The following is a 16959-nucleotide window of genomic DNA, read 5'->3' as shown; positions in this document are numbered from 1 at the left end:
GTAAACTCAGGTGACCTATTGCTATCTGTTTTTGTCCGTCGTCGTGCGTTGTGCGTTAACAATTTACATTTTTAACTTCTTAAAAACTACAAGGCCAATTGTTTCCATTTTTGGTGTGAAGCATTTCTATGGTAAGAGGAATGTAAATTGTGAAATTGGTGACTTTACCACCCCCAGGGTGCCACAGGTGGGGCCGAATTAAATATGCAAAAAATAAAAGCCAAATTTTTAAAAATCTTCTTCTCTACTCCCACACATGTGAGGTAAAAACTGATTGCATGGTTATGATGTCCATGAAGCCCTCTACCAAAAATGTGAAATTCATGGCCCCTGGGTAAGGGGTTCAAGCTCTAGGGTGAGGCCAATATGGCTATATAGTAAAAATGTATTAAATCTTAGAAAATCTTTCTTCTACTCCCATAGATATTTGTTAAAAATTAAAGACATGGTTATGATGTCCATGAAGCCCTCTACCAAAATTGTGAAATTTATGGTCCCTGGGTCAAGGGTTCAGGCTCAAGGGTGGGGCCAATATGGCCATATAGTAAAAATGTATTAAATCTTAGAAAATCTTCTTCTCTACTCCCATATATATTTGTGAAAATAATATTTGTCAATAAGAGTAAAAAACCTTATATTCTTGATCCTTATGTTAAGGGGCATCAAATTGTATGTAGGTCAGGGGCCCCAGGGTTGATCCTGACCCTCCTCAAACAGGAAGTGCCCAAATATTTTGAAAACAGTTGAGATCCCCACCCATAAACCATATATATTTTTGTTTCTTGTGTTAAGGGCATCAAATGGTATGTAGGTCAGGGGCCCCATGGGTGATCCTGAGCCCTATTGAACAGGAAGTGCCTGAATATCTTGAAAACGGTTAATATCCCCACCCGTAAACCATATATATTTTTGATCCTTGCGTTAAGGGGCATCAAATTGTATGTAGGTCAGGGGCCCTAGGGGTGATCCTGATCCTCCTTAAACAGCAAGTACCCAGATATTTTGAAAACAGTTGAGATCCCCACCCATAAACCATATATATTTTTGTTTCTTGTGTTAAGGGGCATCAAATTGTATGTAGGTCATGGACCCCATGGGTGATCCTGACCCCAATTGAACAGGAAGTGCCTGAATATCTTGAAAACGGTTAAGATCCCCACCATAAACAATACATATATTGATCCTTGTGTTAAGGGGCATCAAATTGTATGTAGGTCAGGGGCCCCATGGGTAATCCTGACCCTCCATAAACAGCAAGTGCCCAAATATTTTGAAAACAGTTGAGATCCCCACCCATAAACCATATATAATTTTGTTTCTTATGTTAAGGGGCATCAAATTGTATGTAGGTCATGGGTCCCATGGGTGGTCCTGACCCCTATTGAACAGGAAGTGCCTGAATATCTTGAAAACTGTCAAGATCCCCACCCCTAAACAATATATATTTTTGATCCTTGTGTTAAGGGGCATCAAATTGTATGTAGGTCAGGGGCCCCGGGTTTGATCGTGACCCTCCTCAAACAGGAAGTGCCCAAATATTTTGAAAACAGTTGAGATCCCCACCCAAATACCATATATATTCTTGTTCCTTTAGTAAATGACCCCTGGGAAACATCATGAAACTTCAGAAATAGAAATAATCAAGTTTTAAATCTTTTTGTGTGTAAAGTTTCAAAATGGCACCAATGAATAAATAGATGACCCTTTAATTATGAAAATGGCCTATAAAATTTTTACTGTGGGCCATTGTCCCATTGACAAAATTGGCATTTCCAGTTTCTGTGTAAAGGAGTAATGAGCTTCACTTCAAGTTCTATGTGAATCGGAAAATTTCCAAAACATTGGTCAATGGTAAAGTGAAATTCTCTGGAATGTTTTGATCCCAATTTCCCTTATTTAACCCTTTGAGATGGTCACCTTCTCAAGGACATCTATTGGAAAATTTAATTTGGTTAAGTTTTTGTAATTTTTATTTGGTTTTTAGAATCATGCCACGCAAACCAAAGAAATCTGGTGCCAGAAAGTCTCAAGACCAGAAACAACGTATGGTAAAGAGGAGACTTCAGGCAAAGAAGAGCGTCATCTCTAAAAACTGTCCAATTCAGAGCGTCATCTCTATAAACTGTCCAGAAATTAACAAAAAACAAAACTTAACCATGAATGAAAAACAAGAAACAAACAAGAATGAAAAACAAGAAACAGACAGATGAAAAACAAGAAACAAACAAGAATGAAAAACAAGAAACAAACAAGAATGAAAAACAAGAATCAAACAAGAATGTGAAACAAGATGAAAAACAAGAATGAAAAACAAGATGTAAAACAAGAAACAAACAAGAATGAAAAACAAGAAACAAACAAGAATGTGAAACAAGATGAAAAACAAGAAACAAACAAGAATGTGAAACAAGATGAAAAACAAGAAACAAACAAGAACGTGATACAAGATAAAAAACAGGAGACAAACAAGAATGAAAAAAAAGATGTAAAACAAGAAACAAACAAGAATGAAAAACAAGAAACAAACAAGAATGTGAAACAAGATGAAAAACAAGAAACAAAAAAGAATGTGAAACAAGATGAAAAACAAGAAACAAACAAGAATGTGAAACAAGATGAAAAACAAGAAACAAACAAGAATGTGAAACAAGATGAAAAACAAGAAACAAACAAGAATGAAAAACAAGAAACAAACAAGAATAAAAAACAATATGAAAAACAAGAAACAAACAAAAAGAAAAGCAAAAAGAAAAACAAGAAACTTGCAAGTGTGGAAAACAAGACCTAAAAAAAGAAGCAAACAAAATAGAAAAACAAGAAACAAATAAAATTGGAAAACAAGAAACAAACACAATGAAAGAAACAAGCCCAAATAAAAGTGAAGAAAAAACAAAAAATCACAAAGCTTTTGAAAAACAACAAACAAAAAAGGAGAAAATACATGATAAAAACAACAAAATGGACAAGAATGTGATATTTGTTGATGAACCTTTAACGTTTTGGTCAGAAAAGCTAAAAGCAAATGTTAAGAAAGAACAGGAAAATTATGAGAGAAGCTTAACTACCAGTGATGCCAAGATAAAAAGGAAATTGTCATTTGGTGAATCAACAGAGAAAATTGGACCCTCATCATTAAAACATTGCAAAATAGAGAGGAATGAGAAAAGAAATGTTATTGTTCAAGGTAGCTTTCACCAAGGAGATGCCAGATTTGGTCCAAGCAGAGGAAAACAGTGTGTTGCAAACAGTTTGTCAGCAGTTGCTCATAGCAAGTTGAAAGATGTCAGTAAATGGGATCAGGCATTCTTGGACAATGTATTAGTAGAAGGAAATGAAATTTATTGTTGGATACATGGATCAAATGAGTTGTTGTTAATCTCAGATCTACCAGAAATGATAGAAATATCAGGGAAAATGATGCATATTCAGAAGAGGGACTCAATCACAGCCACTTTGGATTCTGGAGAAAACATAGACTACAGAGCTTTTGAGGGGTGTTTGCCACTAGATTTAGCAATACAAGAATGTCTTATTGGAGCAGATGGTTGTTTCATATGTGCTGTTAACCAAACATTCATAGTTATAAAACATAAAGAAGAATTTTTTCTTTTTGACTCCCATGCAAGGAATGGTTTTGGTTTAGTCGATCCAAATGGTAAAAGTCTATTAATGCAGCTGACAGACATTTCCCAGGTGTATGAATATTGCTCTAACTTGGTACAATGTGTGCCTCGAGAAAATCAATGGTTTGAAGTCACAGGGGTAAATGTAACAATTGATGATGATTTGCCTTGTGGAAATACAGCCTTTCTAAATAGACAATACTCAGAAAAAATTCAAGAGATGGATAAGAACATTTCATATGGAAATATTTCAGAAAGAGTTATTACATTTAAAAATCCCAAGACAATAACTGAGAAAAAGTGCAAGCTACATGCTAATCACATTAAGAGGAAAAAGATGACCAATAATAATTCAGAGAAAGTTGGACCCTCATCATTAAAACGTTTCAAATTAGAGAGTAATGAAAAAAGAAATGTTATTGTTCAAGGTAGCTTTCACCAAGGAGATGCCAGATTTGGTCCAAGCAGAGGAAAACAGTGTGTTGCAAACAGTTTGTCAGCAGTTGCTCATAGCAAGTTGAAAGATGTCAGTAAATGGGATCAGGCATTCTTGGACAATGTATTAGTAGAAGGAAATGAAATTTATTGTTGGATACATGGATCAAATGAGTTGTTGTTAATCTCAGATCTACCAGAAATGATAGAAATATCAGGGAAAATGATGCATATTCAGAAGAGGGACTCAATCACAGCCACTTTGGATTCTGGAGAAAACATAGACTACAGAGCTTTTGAGGGGTGTTTGCCACTAGATTTAGCAATACAAGAATGTCTTATTGGAGCAGATGGTTGTTTCATATGTGCTGTTAACCAAACATTCATAGTTATAAAACATAAAGAAGAATTTTTTCTTTTTGACTCTCATGCAAGGAATGGTTTTGGTTTAGTCGATCCAAATGGTAAAAGTCTATTAATGCAGCTGACAGACATTTCCCAGGTGTATGAATATTGCTCTAACTTGGTACAATGTGTGCCTCGAGAAAATCAATGGTTTGAAGTCACAGGGGTAAATGTAACAATTGATGATGATTTGCCATTTGGAAATACAGCCTTTCTAAATAGACAATACTCAGAAAAAATTCAAGAGATGGATAAGAACATTTCATGTGTACACACATCTGTTTCAGAAAATGTAAATCACACTGATAATGATATTCTGGTTGAAACAAAAAATAATGCTAAGATGAAGTTATTCAAAGACAATGTTGAAATTTGTACGGAAGAAGAAAACAAACAGAAATGTGCAAATGAAGAGATAATTTATCAGATGAAGAGGTTTTTGCAGAAACAGTATGCAATAATGTGTACAATTTTTCTCCACTTAATGCTCGTACAAAAAAATATTTGTGTCAAATATTAGGAATTCCCTCCAAGCATGTAAGGAAAGCAATTAATAATGGTGCTTGTCAAATTGGACCTCCCCTGACTACCAAACAAATTGCAGCAGATGGTAACTGCCTATTTAGAGCAATATCGTTTTCAATATCAAACAGACAAGAACACTACAAGCAAATAAGGAATGCAGTTGTTAACCACATGATGAAAAATTCTAATGCTCTGAAATGTTTTTTACGTGCACAATACTCATCAGTGGAGGAATACATTAAGTTGTCAGGGATTGAAAAAGATACTGTTTGGGGAACAGAACTGGAAATTCTAGCTGCTGCAGATCTCTTGAAGACGGACATATTTACCTTTCATGAGGGATCATGGATTAAATATTCAGCTTCCCAGATAAGCAGTCAAAATGAAACATTAAAAGAAGCTATTTATTTGAAGCATATTATTAAGGGTCAAATACAACATTATGAAAGTGTAATGTCAGTGAAAATTGGAAACCAGCCCAAAACAAAATCAGAAATAAGTAAACAAAGATACAGAAATGACTCTCAGTTTAGAGAAAAGGCACTTAAACATTCTGCTTTACTCTATCACAATGATGAAAAATATAGAGAGCGAGCAAAACAAGTTAAACATTTGAAGTATGAAAATGATGACAGTTTTAGAGAAGGAATAAAACAAACAAACAAGGAAAAGTATAAAAAAGATACTGATTACAAACAAAAACTTAAGAGAGGAAGCAAAGAAAAATATGCAAATGATGATGATCATAGAGAAAAGAAAAAGAATGCAAGCAAAGAGAAATATGCAAATGATGATGATCATAAAGAAAGGAAAAAGAATGCAAGCAAAGAAAAATATGCAAATGATGATGACCATAGAGAAAGAAAAAAGAAAGCAAGTAAACAAAAATATGCAAATGATGATGACCATAGAGAAAAAGTAAAAAAAAAATGTCACCAAAAAATATGAAGAAGATGAAAATTATAGAATCGAAACAAAACGACAAATATCGGTACGTCGAAGGCACCACAAAAAGCAAAATGAAAACACAGAAAATGTTATAATCAAATTTAAGGATATTGTTAGAACTGGACCAGAATATGTTTGTGCATGTTGCATTCGCTTATTCTTTGAAAACCAGGTGCTTATGTGTAGGGAAAATGCATATGATAGTACATTATTTGAAAATTGCATCACAGATAAATACTGTCATAGATGTGATCAAAACTGTGAAATAAGTTGTGTGTACTTAGAAAACAATATGGAAAAACTTTGGATTTGTCACACATGTCACAGAAAACTGTTGAAAGGTAAAATGCCAGCTGAATGTTTTTCAAATAACTTGCAATTAGAAGTTGTTCCTCCTGAACTGGAGTGTCTGAATACCTTAGAACAACACTTGATATCATTGAATATTCCTTTCATGAAAGTTCTTTGTTTACCAAAAGGAGGACAAAAAGGTGTTCATGGTCCTGTAGTTTGTGTCCCATCTAATGTTCAGAAAGTGACATCAACACTACCTAGATCCAATGATGAAAGTCTTTTACTGAAAGTTAAATTGAAAAGAAAATTGACATACAAAGGTTATGAGGAATACCAGTTTGTAAATCGTAAACATTTGGATGAAGCACTTTTGTTTCTTAAGGAAAATAATATATGGTATTCTGATATCACATTAGAGGAAAACTGGCCAAATCCTATTCCACAGGAAAACCTGTCAGATTATGATTCAGATAATAGCAAGTTTGAAAACTTTGAACTGATTGAAAATTCAAATGAGGAAGAACAATCATATCTTGATGAAAAATTACAAGGTATTCAGTTAGATACTTGTTTACAACCAGCTGACATTGGGCAAGAAGTTTTAGATTTGTGCTTTGACCAAGTGTTTGAAATTTCACCAGCAGAGGGCAACACTCCAGTTTCTGTTCTTCAAGAAGATGGCATTGAAGCAAAAACAGTTCCTGTTTATTTTCCTACTGGAAAATATACATACCATGAGGTAAGAAACGAAAAATTATCCCTTGGAAGATACTTTAATATGAGGTTAATGAGTGCAGAAAATAGATTTGCTAAAGACACTTCATACATATTTTTCTGTCAATATTTAACAGAATTGAGTAGAGTAATTTCAAATGTACAGATATCCCTTAGGAAAGAAACCACTGAAAAGTTCTCTAATAGAAAGAAAGTTACTGGAGAGATGATTTGTAACAAAGACATTTTGAAGGAACTATTTAGAAAAGATGAAGCAATCAAGTTTTTGAAACCTATCAGGGGAACACCACCTTATTGGCAAGCAGCACAAAAAGATATCTTTGCAATGATACGACAATTAGGTATCCCTCAGTTTTTTTGTTCATTTTCATCTGCAGATTTTAGATGGACAGAAGTAGTCGAGTCAATTATGAAACAACAGTTTGATACACGAAATGTAGAAGATCTTACTTGGAATGAGAAGTGCCAAATTTTGCGCAGCAATCCAGTTACTGTAGCTAGAATGTTTGATCATCGATTTCATACATTTTTAAAGTGTGTGATAATGTCAGATGCTAAACCAATTGGAAAAGTAATTGATTATTTCTATCGTGTTGAATTTCAGCAAAGAGGTTCTCCACATACTCATTGTATATTTTGGATAGAGGATGCTCCAAAATTTGAAGAAAACTCTGATAAAGAGGTGGTAGAATTCATTGACAGATACGTAACGTGTGAAATACCAGATCAAAATGAAGATGCAGAACTGCATGATATAGTGATGGCTGTACAACAACACAGCAAGAATCATTCCAAGACATGCAAAAAAAAGGGAACAGTTTGTAGATTTAATTTTCCTAGACCTCCTTCTGAAGAAACATTCATATCAAAACCAAATGAATCAACTGAGAAAATAGAAGAACAATTGGCAAAAGACAGATTATCTGTTTTATGGGATGCTGTGAAAAACAATGAACGAGAAAACATTTCTGCCTCTGATTTGCTTCTTAAAGCTGGACTTACTCAACAGCAGTTTCAAGAATGTTTCTCTGCAATAACTAAAAGAAATACAATTGTTCTTAACAGAAAGCCTTCTGAAATATATACAAATCAATATAACAAAGACCTGTTAAAAGCCTGGAATGCAAACATGGATATTCAATTCATTTTAGATGCATTTTCATGTGTTGTGTACATCATAAGCTATATAAGTAAAGCTGAACGTGAAATTGGAATATTACTACAACAAACAAAGAATGAAGCTTTTGAGGGAAATTTAAACGCTCAAGAGGCAATGAAAAAAGTTGGAACTGCATACTTGCATCATAGAGAAGTTAGTGCACAAGAAGCAGTTTATCGAGTGACTGGAATGCACCTCAAGGAATGCTCAAGAAAAGTTGAATTTATTCCTGTTGGAGAAAATCCATGCAGAATGAGTATTCCCTTGAAAGAAGTTCAGAAAAAGCTTTATAGAAATACACGAGACTCACCCTTGCATAATGATGAGAGTGGCAATAAACACGACAATTCTGATATATGGATGACAAGCTCCGTTGATAGATACAAAGGTCGACCTCATTTTGATTTGTTTGAGAAAATGTGCCTTGCAAACTTTTGTTCAGAATATGCTGTCTTGTATGAATCACAGTTGCCGAAGAAAATAAATAAAGAAACAACATTCAAACTTGAGAATGATATGGGATACATAAGAAAAAGAACAAAATCAAAATCAGCTATCATCAGATATCCTAGGTTTTCATTAGAAACTGCAAGAGAAAAACACTTTCAAAGTATTTTGCAACTGTTTTTGCCATACAGAGATGATCTCCAGCTAAAACCCAAGCAATTTCATACATATGAAAATTTTTATGAAACAGGAAGAGTAAGATATCCGGGTGACAAAATCATTCTATCTGTAAAAGAAATTGTAGACATTAATATGTCAAAGTATATTAAAGATGGACAAAACCTGGAAGATGCAGAAAGAGTATTTGAAGAACAAGGACCTCAAGAAGATGCGTGGTGTGAACTGTGCCCTGAAACAGAGTTGGACAGACAAGAATGTATTAAGGAAGGAAAACTGGCTAGTGTTGAGGAAGAAGAGAATGCAGATCAATCAATTCCTGATTTAAATAGAAATAGGAATCGAAGTTCAAGAACAACAAATCTGCTGTTGTCTAATTTTCCAAAGAATGATATTGTGCCACTTCTTCAAACACTGAATATAAAACAAAAACAAGTGTTTTATAAAGTCAGAGATTGGTGCATTAAGAAAAAGAATGGACAACATCCAGATCCTTTTCATGTTTTTATTACTGGAGGGGCAGGAACAGGAAAAAGTCATGTTATCAAATGCATTTTTTATGAAGCAACCAGATTAATGGCACAAATCTGTGATAATCCAGATGATCAAACTGTTTTGCTTACTGCACCAACAGGTACTGCAGCATTTAATATCAATGGATTAACCATTCACAGTGCCCTTGGAATATTCAAGTCACTCTCATTTGACCATGCTTTACTTAGTGAAGATAAGTTGAATAGTTTGAGGTCAAAGTTAGAAAATCTCCAGATTTTGATTATTGATGAGATTTCAATGGTAAACAAACGACTTCTTTTTTTTATTCATGAAAGGCTACGTCAGATCAAGAAAATGCCAGAAAGTTGTCCATTTGGGGGTGTGTCTATAATTGCTGTAGGTGATTTCTATCAGTTACCACCTGTGAGAACAAAAAATATTGACAATCTTTATATCAATGATCCATCTAATCCAATGAATCAGTTGTGGAATGATCTGTTTTCAATTGTTGAATTAGACGAAATAATGCGTCAACGAGAAGATCTTTATTTTGCAGAGCTTTTAAACAGATTGCGTGTGAAACAAAAAAATGAGAAATTAACTCAATTAGACAAAAGGACACTTCAACAACGTATTCAAGAAGGTCCAGATGATGTTTTGCACATCTGTTCAACAAATGAAGAGATTAAGGTATTTAACAACGAAATGGTATTAAAAGTATGTGGAGATCCAAAACTGATAGAAGCAGAAGATTATATAAAGGACAAAACATCAGGAAAGCTCACCAAGAGAACTTGTCACTTTACAAAAATTGATGTATGTCTACCATCTTCTATTTTGTTAGCTGTAGGAGCAAGGGTTATGTTAATCAGAAATGAAGATGTTCTTGATGGACTTGTAAATGGGGTCATGGGTACTGTCATGCATATTGGCTCTGAATCAAATTCTTCACTTCCAGATATTATATTTCTTCACTTTGATAATGAGAGAATTGGCAGAAATGCTCAACTACAGAAACAAATCAATGGAAAAAGATGTGTTGGATTACATCCTTCGTGTGAAGAGATACCTGTTAAAAATGGGGTGAGAAAACAATATCCATTGCGATTGGCATGGGCATGCACTATCCATAAGGTTCAGGGGATGACAGTGAATGAATGTGTTGTAAATTTGAACAAATGTTTTGCATATGGACAAGCATATGTTGCTTTGAGTAGATCAACATCAATAGGAGGTTTATACTTGGAGAATATTGACATAGTGAAACTAGAAAAAAAAATATATTGTGATCCAGATATTTTCAAAGGAGTATCTAAAATGAAAACATATATACAGGGTCAAAATCCTGAAAAGTGTATGAATGATATTGTAATCATGTATCATAACATCCAAGGATTGCTTCAACATGAAGTTGACCGAAAAAGCAATAAACACTTTTCAAATGCAGATTTTATATGCCTTACAGAAACATGGTGTGATATTAACACTAGCTTTTCAGAAATAGAAAATTTTGTTGGAACTCATCAGATAAGATCTTTATCTTATGATAACAAGAGTGATCTACACAAAGAGCTTGTTCAAATGAAACATGGAGGTGTAAGTGTGTATTACAAAATAGGCATACCTCATGAAGAAATAAGACAAATTGCAAAGAATCTTGAATGCATTGTATTCAAAATAACTAGCAATGATACTTATGTGGCAATCATTTACAGACCTCAAAAATACTTAGCTATGCCATTTATGGAAGCTCTCAATTCAATGCTTGACAATTAAGAAAAATTGTCCAACAAAATAGTTGTTGTAGGAGATTTTAATGAGAATTTACTAAATGATAAACGAACAGTGCATAATTATATGTTGTCAAGAGGTTTCAAACAGTATGTTAAAGAACCAACCACAGAAAATGGAACATTAATAGATCATGTTTATGTCAAAGAATGTGAATATGTCTATGTACAAATTGTTCCAACTTATTACAGCTACCACGAAGCAATTCAGGTCACATTAAGATAAGTCAGTTATTGCTCAGCTGATAGTATGACTGGTATGTGCCATTTTGAGCCTGATTTGTAATTGATTCTTTCTTTTCAGAATTAATTTATTAAAGGCATAATATCTATGAAAATACGTATTATTTTATATTGCTTTGAATGTCGTGATATGCTAAGATTATGATATTATTAAAAGGATTTCTCTCTCGTAAATATCAATTTTTACTGTTATATGTAGACTAAACAAGCGAAATGACATTTTCTTGAATTCTTGTGCAGGATGACAAAAATTCGATTTGATCCCGCCTCTATTCATATGACCCCAAGTTTGAACTCTTTCGGAAAGCTTTTCGCGCATGCTCAACGCGGTAAATTAAAACAAACATGTCGGAAAACAGCAAATCTAACCGAGGAAGAAAGAGATGTTTAACCGATTCTGCGAGAAAAAGAAATAGAGCCACAGTAGCATCTAAATGGAACAAAAGCAGAGTATATATTGGTAATCAGTTTGAACGCTGGAATGAATTGAAGGCCATATTGAATGTGGATACGCATGCCGAAGTAGCCAATGTTTTGCTGAACAAGTGAGTCTCACACACGTGTTTTAGTTAACGTTTGTTTGTCTTTTATTCAAACAATTATTTTTGTAGAAGTGATACATAGATAGAAACCAATCATAAGTTATTTTTTCGAGAATATAGCCGATAAAAAAGAAGCAAAAATACAAGAAAAGTATTGTTAGACATTTACGATATGCACTCAGATACAAGAGGCCTCCGAAGGGGAAATCAAAATCAAAATATATAAACCCATGTTTGCAACTCAAATATTAGTTTGATTTTAATATAGGAAGTAAAAAATAAAACATATATGGATTAGAAATAAATAAATACTAGTTCATAGTTGTCAAAAGGATTAAAGTCTCTAATGAAAAAAGCCTCTGTACATACATTGTGTGCAGGTGTGTATTGCATAGTTTGTGCGATTGTGTGTTTACAACTACTTGCACATTCAGTAGAGTTTTGATTTGGAAATTTTAACGCCCCCTGCGCAGCTCTACATTGCTTAAATATCATTTTTGTTAATGATTTCTGTTTATTAGCTTTGTAACATTCTTTTGTAGTTATCATGCAAATAATATAGTTGATGCAGTCAGTTATTATCAACCAAACTCCCAAAAATCTGAAACAGAAGAATTAGAAAGAACAGTTAATGTAGTTTCAAAGGATACAGCTGTAACTTCAACACCTGGACCATCACATATACATTCTCGTTTCCACACCACATGTGATGTGTCAGACATATCATCGGCTGGAGAATATCATAGGTAGTTTGCGATTAATTTTACATGTTGTGAGAATATTGCCTTCCTTATTTTTTATAAGCATTACTGATTTACTGTATCAAGTATAGTTTCCTATGACAGCCATCAGTGGGACCCTCTCTTAATGAGCTAACTTTATTGTATTTACAGAGAGTCAGACATGTCGGGTATTGAAGAGTTTTGTAGTAGTGCGAAAAAAGCGCATGAAATTGAGAAGTCAACTTCCTTTATTAATCCTTTCGAGTAAGTTGTGTTTTGTGATCATATTATTGCATAAAGCTTACAAAAGATTAGCAGAATAAAAATTGAATGTTATTATGATTTGTGTCTTACAGTGGTTACCATAGTTTTATTTATGAAAATTAATGAGTTTTGTTTGTTCATAACAGTCTTACAATTGACGAGGATGAAATGTGCTTGCTGGACGATGATTCGTCTGATTCTGATGAGGAATTTCAGCCAAATTTCAACTTAACACTCAGGTAACAGCTATATCTAGCTAAAAACTGTTAGAATTGTTTTAAGTATTTAATCTAAAGAATTGCTGCATCCATAAATCAATTTATAAACTCTATCAAAGCTGATGTAGGATTCTGTTATGGAAGATGTATATCATATCTTCCTTTGAAACACCTTCTGTTCATTGAAATTTGTGTCACTAGTCTTTCAACAGTCTATGCTCTAATTGCAATTGTGGATTGTATAGCTGTTTCATTGTAAATATATATGTATTTAATTTTACAGACCAAGTAATGCAGACCAGCTTCCTATAGAGTACTCGGATGATGAGTCTGACACATGTGATGATGACCCTGCTGATGCTGCAGAAACAGACTACAAGAGAGTAAACAGTATTGAGGACGTAGAAACTTTAATTACTGACCGCCCTCTTCTTGTATACCAACAGCCCTTGTTGGATTTGGCCAACACACAGATTAGTACTATCTGCAAAATTTGTAATGAAGCTGTCAGCATTTGTGTGGATAATATTGGTTCAGCAACATATCTTAAATGGGTAAGAACCATTCAGAACATGTTTTAATGAGGGAGAATAAAGGTCTCAAAGTCAGTTCAAAAGACATGGTGACATACAAACTCATGATATACCAACTAAAGAATTTTTATATGATTTCCACATTTTTTGTATATCATATGAAAAGATGAACTTTTGAAAAAATCACAGTGTTTTAAAGTGAATTGTTGGATATTTTTATTGATTTTTTTTTTATTGAAAGATTTTGTAAAAACCATGCAGTTTAAAAGTTTTTCTTTCAATATTTATGAATTTATAAAGCCTGTTTTGTTGAAATCTCAATCCAGATTACTGATACATATTTTTTTATTGTAGGTCTGCAAATTAGGTCATGTTGCGAATAGGTGGTGTTCGCAGTCAATTCTCAACAGAAGAATGCATGCTGGAGACCTTGTTTTTGCATCAGCCATCCTATTGTCGGGCAACAATTTCCAGAAAATTTCAACACTGGCAAAGTTCTTAAAACTTCCAATTCTTAGCTCCTCATCATTTCACAGAATTCAAAAAACCTACCTTGTTCCATCAATTGACAGATTTTGGATTCAGAAACAAGAAAGTACTCTTAGAGAATTTCAAAATACAGATATAATAGTTTTAGGTAAATACTAAATAATATAGCCAATTTAAATTGAATACAAAAAAATTAATTTAAAAAGAAGAGTGAAGTATGGAATTCATGAAATGGTATACATGTTTCATTTAACTTGAGATATTTTATTCTGCATAGCCATACACTCATTTTTAGGTGATGGGCGTATGGATAGCCCAGGACACTGTGCACAATACTGTTCATACACCTTCATGGAGTATACATCCAAGAAAATTCTATGCATCACAACAATGGACAAACGAAGTACTGACCGGAAAAGCACCAACCTGGAGAAAGCTTGCTTCCTGCGAGGGATGCAGTTTTTTAAAGACAAAGGCATCAAAGTTGTAGAGGTGGTGACTGATGCACATGTCCAAATCGCTTCAGTAATGAGTATGTACATAGTGATATGATCATAAAATTCATTAGCTATTAAGCTAAAAATGTAATAAACTTGTTTAAGTGTTTTTACAAATCATATTTTGTGTAATTTTATATCTCATGGAAATTTATTTTCTGTATAAGTGTGTCTAATTCCTTTCTATGCTCTTGATTCTTGTTTTATAAATCTCATATGTTATACATATACTTTATGTTGATTATTAGGAAAGGATTTCCCGGATATAAAGCATTCTTTTGATGTCTGGCACGGGACAAAGAATTTGGGAAAGAAACTCACAAAGGTATAGACATTACTACTAAGTTAAATATAGACATTAATACTATTAAGTTAAATGTATATATGCGTGTAATGAAAACCATGACTTTACCTGTTGTTTGAGACTAGTCTGTGATTACCTACATTTATTGAACATGACATGTAGATCAGTCAAGAAAAAGGAAACAAAGAATTGAGTGGATGGGTCAAGGATGTAGTAAATCATTATTGGCACAGTGCAGAAGTTTCTACCACTTGTGAAGAGTTTCTTGTAAGTTTTAATTCACCTAAAGTTCAGAATATTTCGTATATTACCTCAGTACCAGTATCTATTATTAGTTTTGCTTTTGAGTCCCTGCAAAGAAAATCTAAATATTGTAATGTATAGGGTAATTTTGTCATATTCAAAAATTATCTTTTGTTGATTATTTTTACAATGACTTATATAATTATTCTTTTAATTGTATTTAAGGATGTTTGGTATGGTATGCTCCATCATATTGTAAATGAACATGAGTGGTTTGTACCATTTGCAAACTCTACGGTAAGCACTTGCCAACACGGCCCTTTAGAAGATGGTAGTCAGACAAAGGAGTACCTTAAGAAAGGATCAGCAGCCCATAATGCACTTAGACAAATCGTAATGGATAAACGGCTTGTGAAAAACATTCCATACTACCTTAACTGCCGGTATGTAAACTTATTGAAGGATAAAATTTTCCCCATTAGCTTGGAATAAATAATTTCGACTATCTATATTAATTTTAATGATCTTTTGGTGCATAATTTGACGTTTTTTATTATATATATGAAAGAAAAATGCATAGTATTTATTGGGTCTCTACAATGTACTGCACATTTCATGTTTTAACATATTTATAAAATAAAGAATGTACTATTGTAACCCTTGACATCTTTCAAACAAGACCAACTTTTAATGCTATCCATACAACCTTCAGCATTATCAAATATCCAACTCTGCATAGCAATTTAAAAAAAAAACAATCTCTTTCACAATCATATTGACTTTTCATTCATTGTAGGAGCACGTCAGAACTGGAAAATTTTCAAAATCTAATTCTGGTGTATTCCTCCAAGAGACACTCTTACAGCCCTCCAGTATATAGGGCAAGAAACAGGTTGGCTGCCCTTGACCATAATTCTCATGCAGAGCGAGAGGTGATGAAGAACAAAGATGGTTCTCTGAGGTTTGTAATGTTCGTCAAATATAATGCATAATATATCCAAAAATACTGGACAGAAAAACAATCACACTATCCCTTAAAATATTTACAGCCAACCAGTTTTGAATAAATCAGATAGTTTTTGCCCAATACAGCAACTGGCCTGGATGGAAAAAATGATGAAAATATATAAGCCATTTGAATAACATCTCATTTTTTTTTTATTTCTTGGCATTTACTTTGTAAATTAAACCAGACCATATTCAAAATGAATGTTTTGTATTGCAGTTTTATCCAAGCATAATTTATTCATTTATGGTTATATGTAGGTGGCAAAGAAGTTACAACAAAAAAACATCTAGATGGTCTGTCCACCCTGTAAAAGTGGAGAAAAATTACAGTTATGTTCAAGACCTAATTCGGCATATCATCACCAGCAGGATAGAGGATGACATTGGAATGAACAGACCCATGGAATTGGAGGCAGACGATCCACGGCGGATATCTGCCCATTTGGCACCAGTTCCACCACCATCAACGAGAGACATTGTGGCTTCTCAAATTTCTAGATTCGAAAATCTAAATAAAACAATTGAGTACTGGACAGCGGAGGGGCAGTAAAGCTTTCATTTGTGACAATATTATGCCATTGATAGGGCTGGGTAATGCCTAGAGATTTCCATATTGCCATGTTCTGTGATATTTATCTCTGTGATATTTATCATATATTTTATTACAGGGAGCTAGACATAGTGGTTTGCTTCACTTGCATATGGATGATGCTGTAATCAGAGAATGGTTACAGGTTTTTCTCTTTGATAATTGTATGTCATTAGTCATCAATTTAAATAAATAAATCATGTTTTTTTTATTGATATCTGAGATTTTATATTACACTACTTTGATCTGATTAAAAACAGAACAAACACTTTTC

General features: G+C 33.5%; 1 protein-coding gene and 1 long non-coding RNA gene across 9 annotated transcripts in view; both read left to right on the top strand.

The window, feature by feature from the left end:
- The window catches only part of LOC128170131 (uncharacterized), a 44773-nt gene that overhangs the window by 13900 nt on the left and 13914 nt on the right, over positions 1-16959 (top strand). The window lies entirely within an intron of this gene.
- On the top strand, positions 11426-16896 carry LOC128170128 (uncharacterized). Its single transcript, XM_052836081.1, has 12 exons — positions 11426-11821; positions 12361-12564; positions 12712-12804; positions 12951-13043; positions 13306-13576; positions 13910-14192; positions 14340-14576; positions 14790-14866; positions 15008-15112; positions 15314-15531; positions 15885-16049; positions 16355-16896. Exons 1-12 carry the CDS (start codon positions 11622-11624, stop codon positions 16644-16646), a joined length of 2238 nt encoding a protein of 745 aa, XP_052692041.1. The 5' UTR covers positions 11426-11621; the 3' UTR covers positions 16647-16896.

This window comes from Crassostrea angulata, unplaced genomic scaffold, assembly GCF_025612915.1.
Source record: "Crassostrea angulata isolate pt1a10 unplaced genomic scaffold, ASM2561291v2 HiC_scaffold_325, whole genome shotgun sequence".
Taxonomy (NCBI): domain Eukaryota; kingdom Metazoa; phylum Mollusca; class Bivalvia; order Ostreida; family Ostreidae; genus Magallana; species Magallana angulata.
This window is presented reverse-complemented; position numbering and strand designations above follow the sequence as displayed.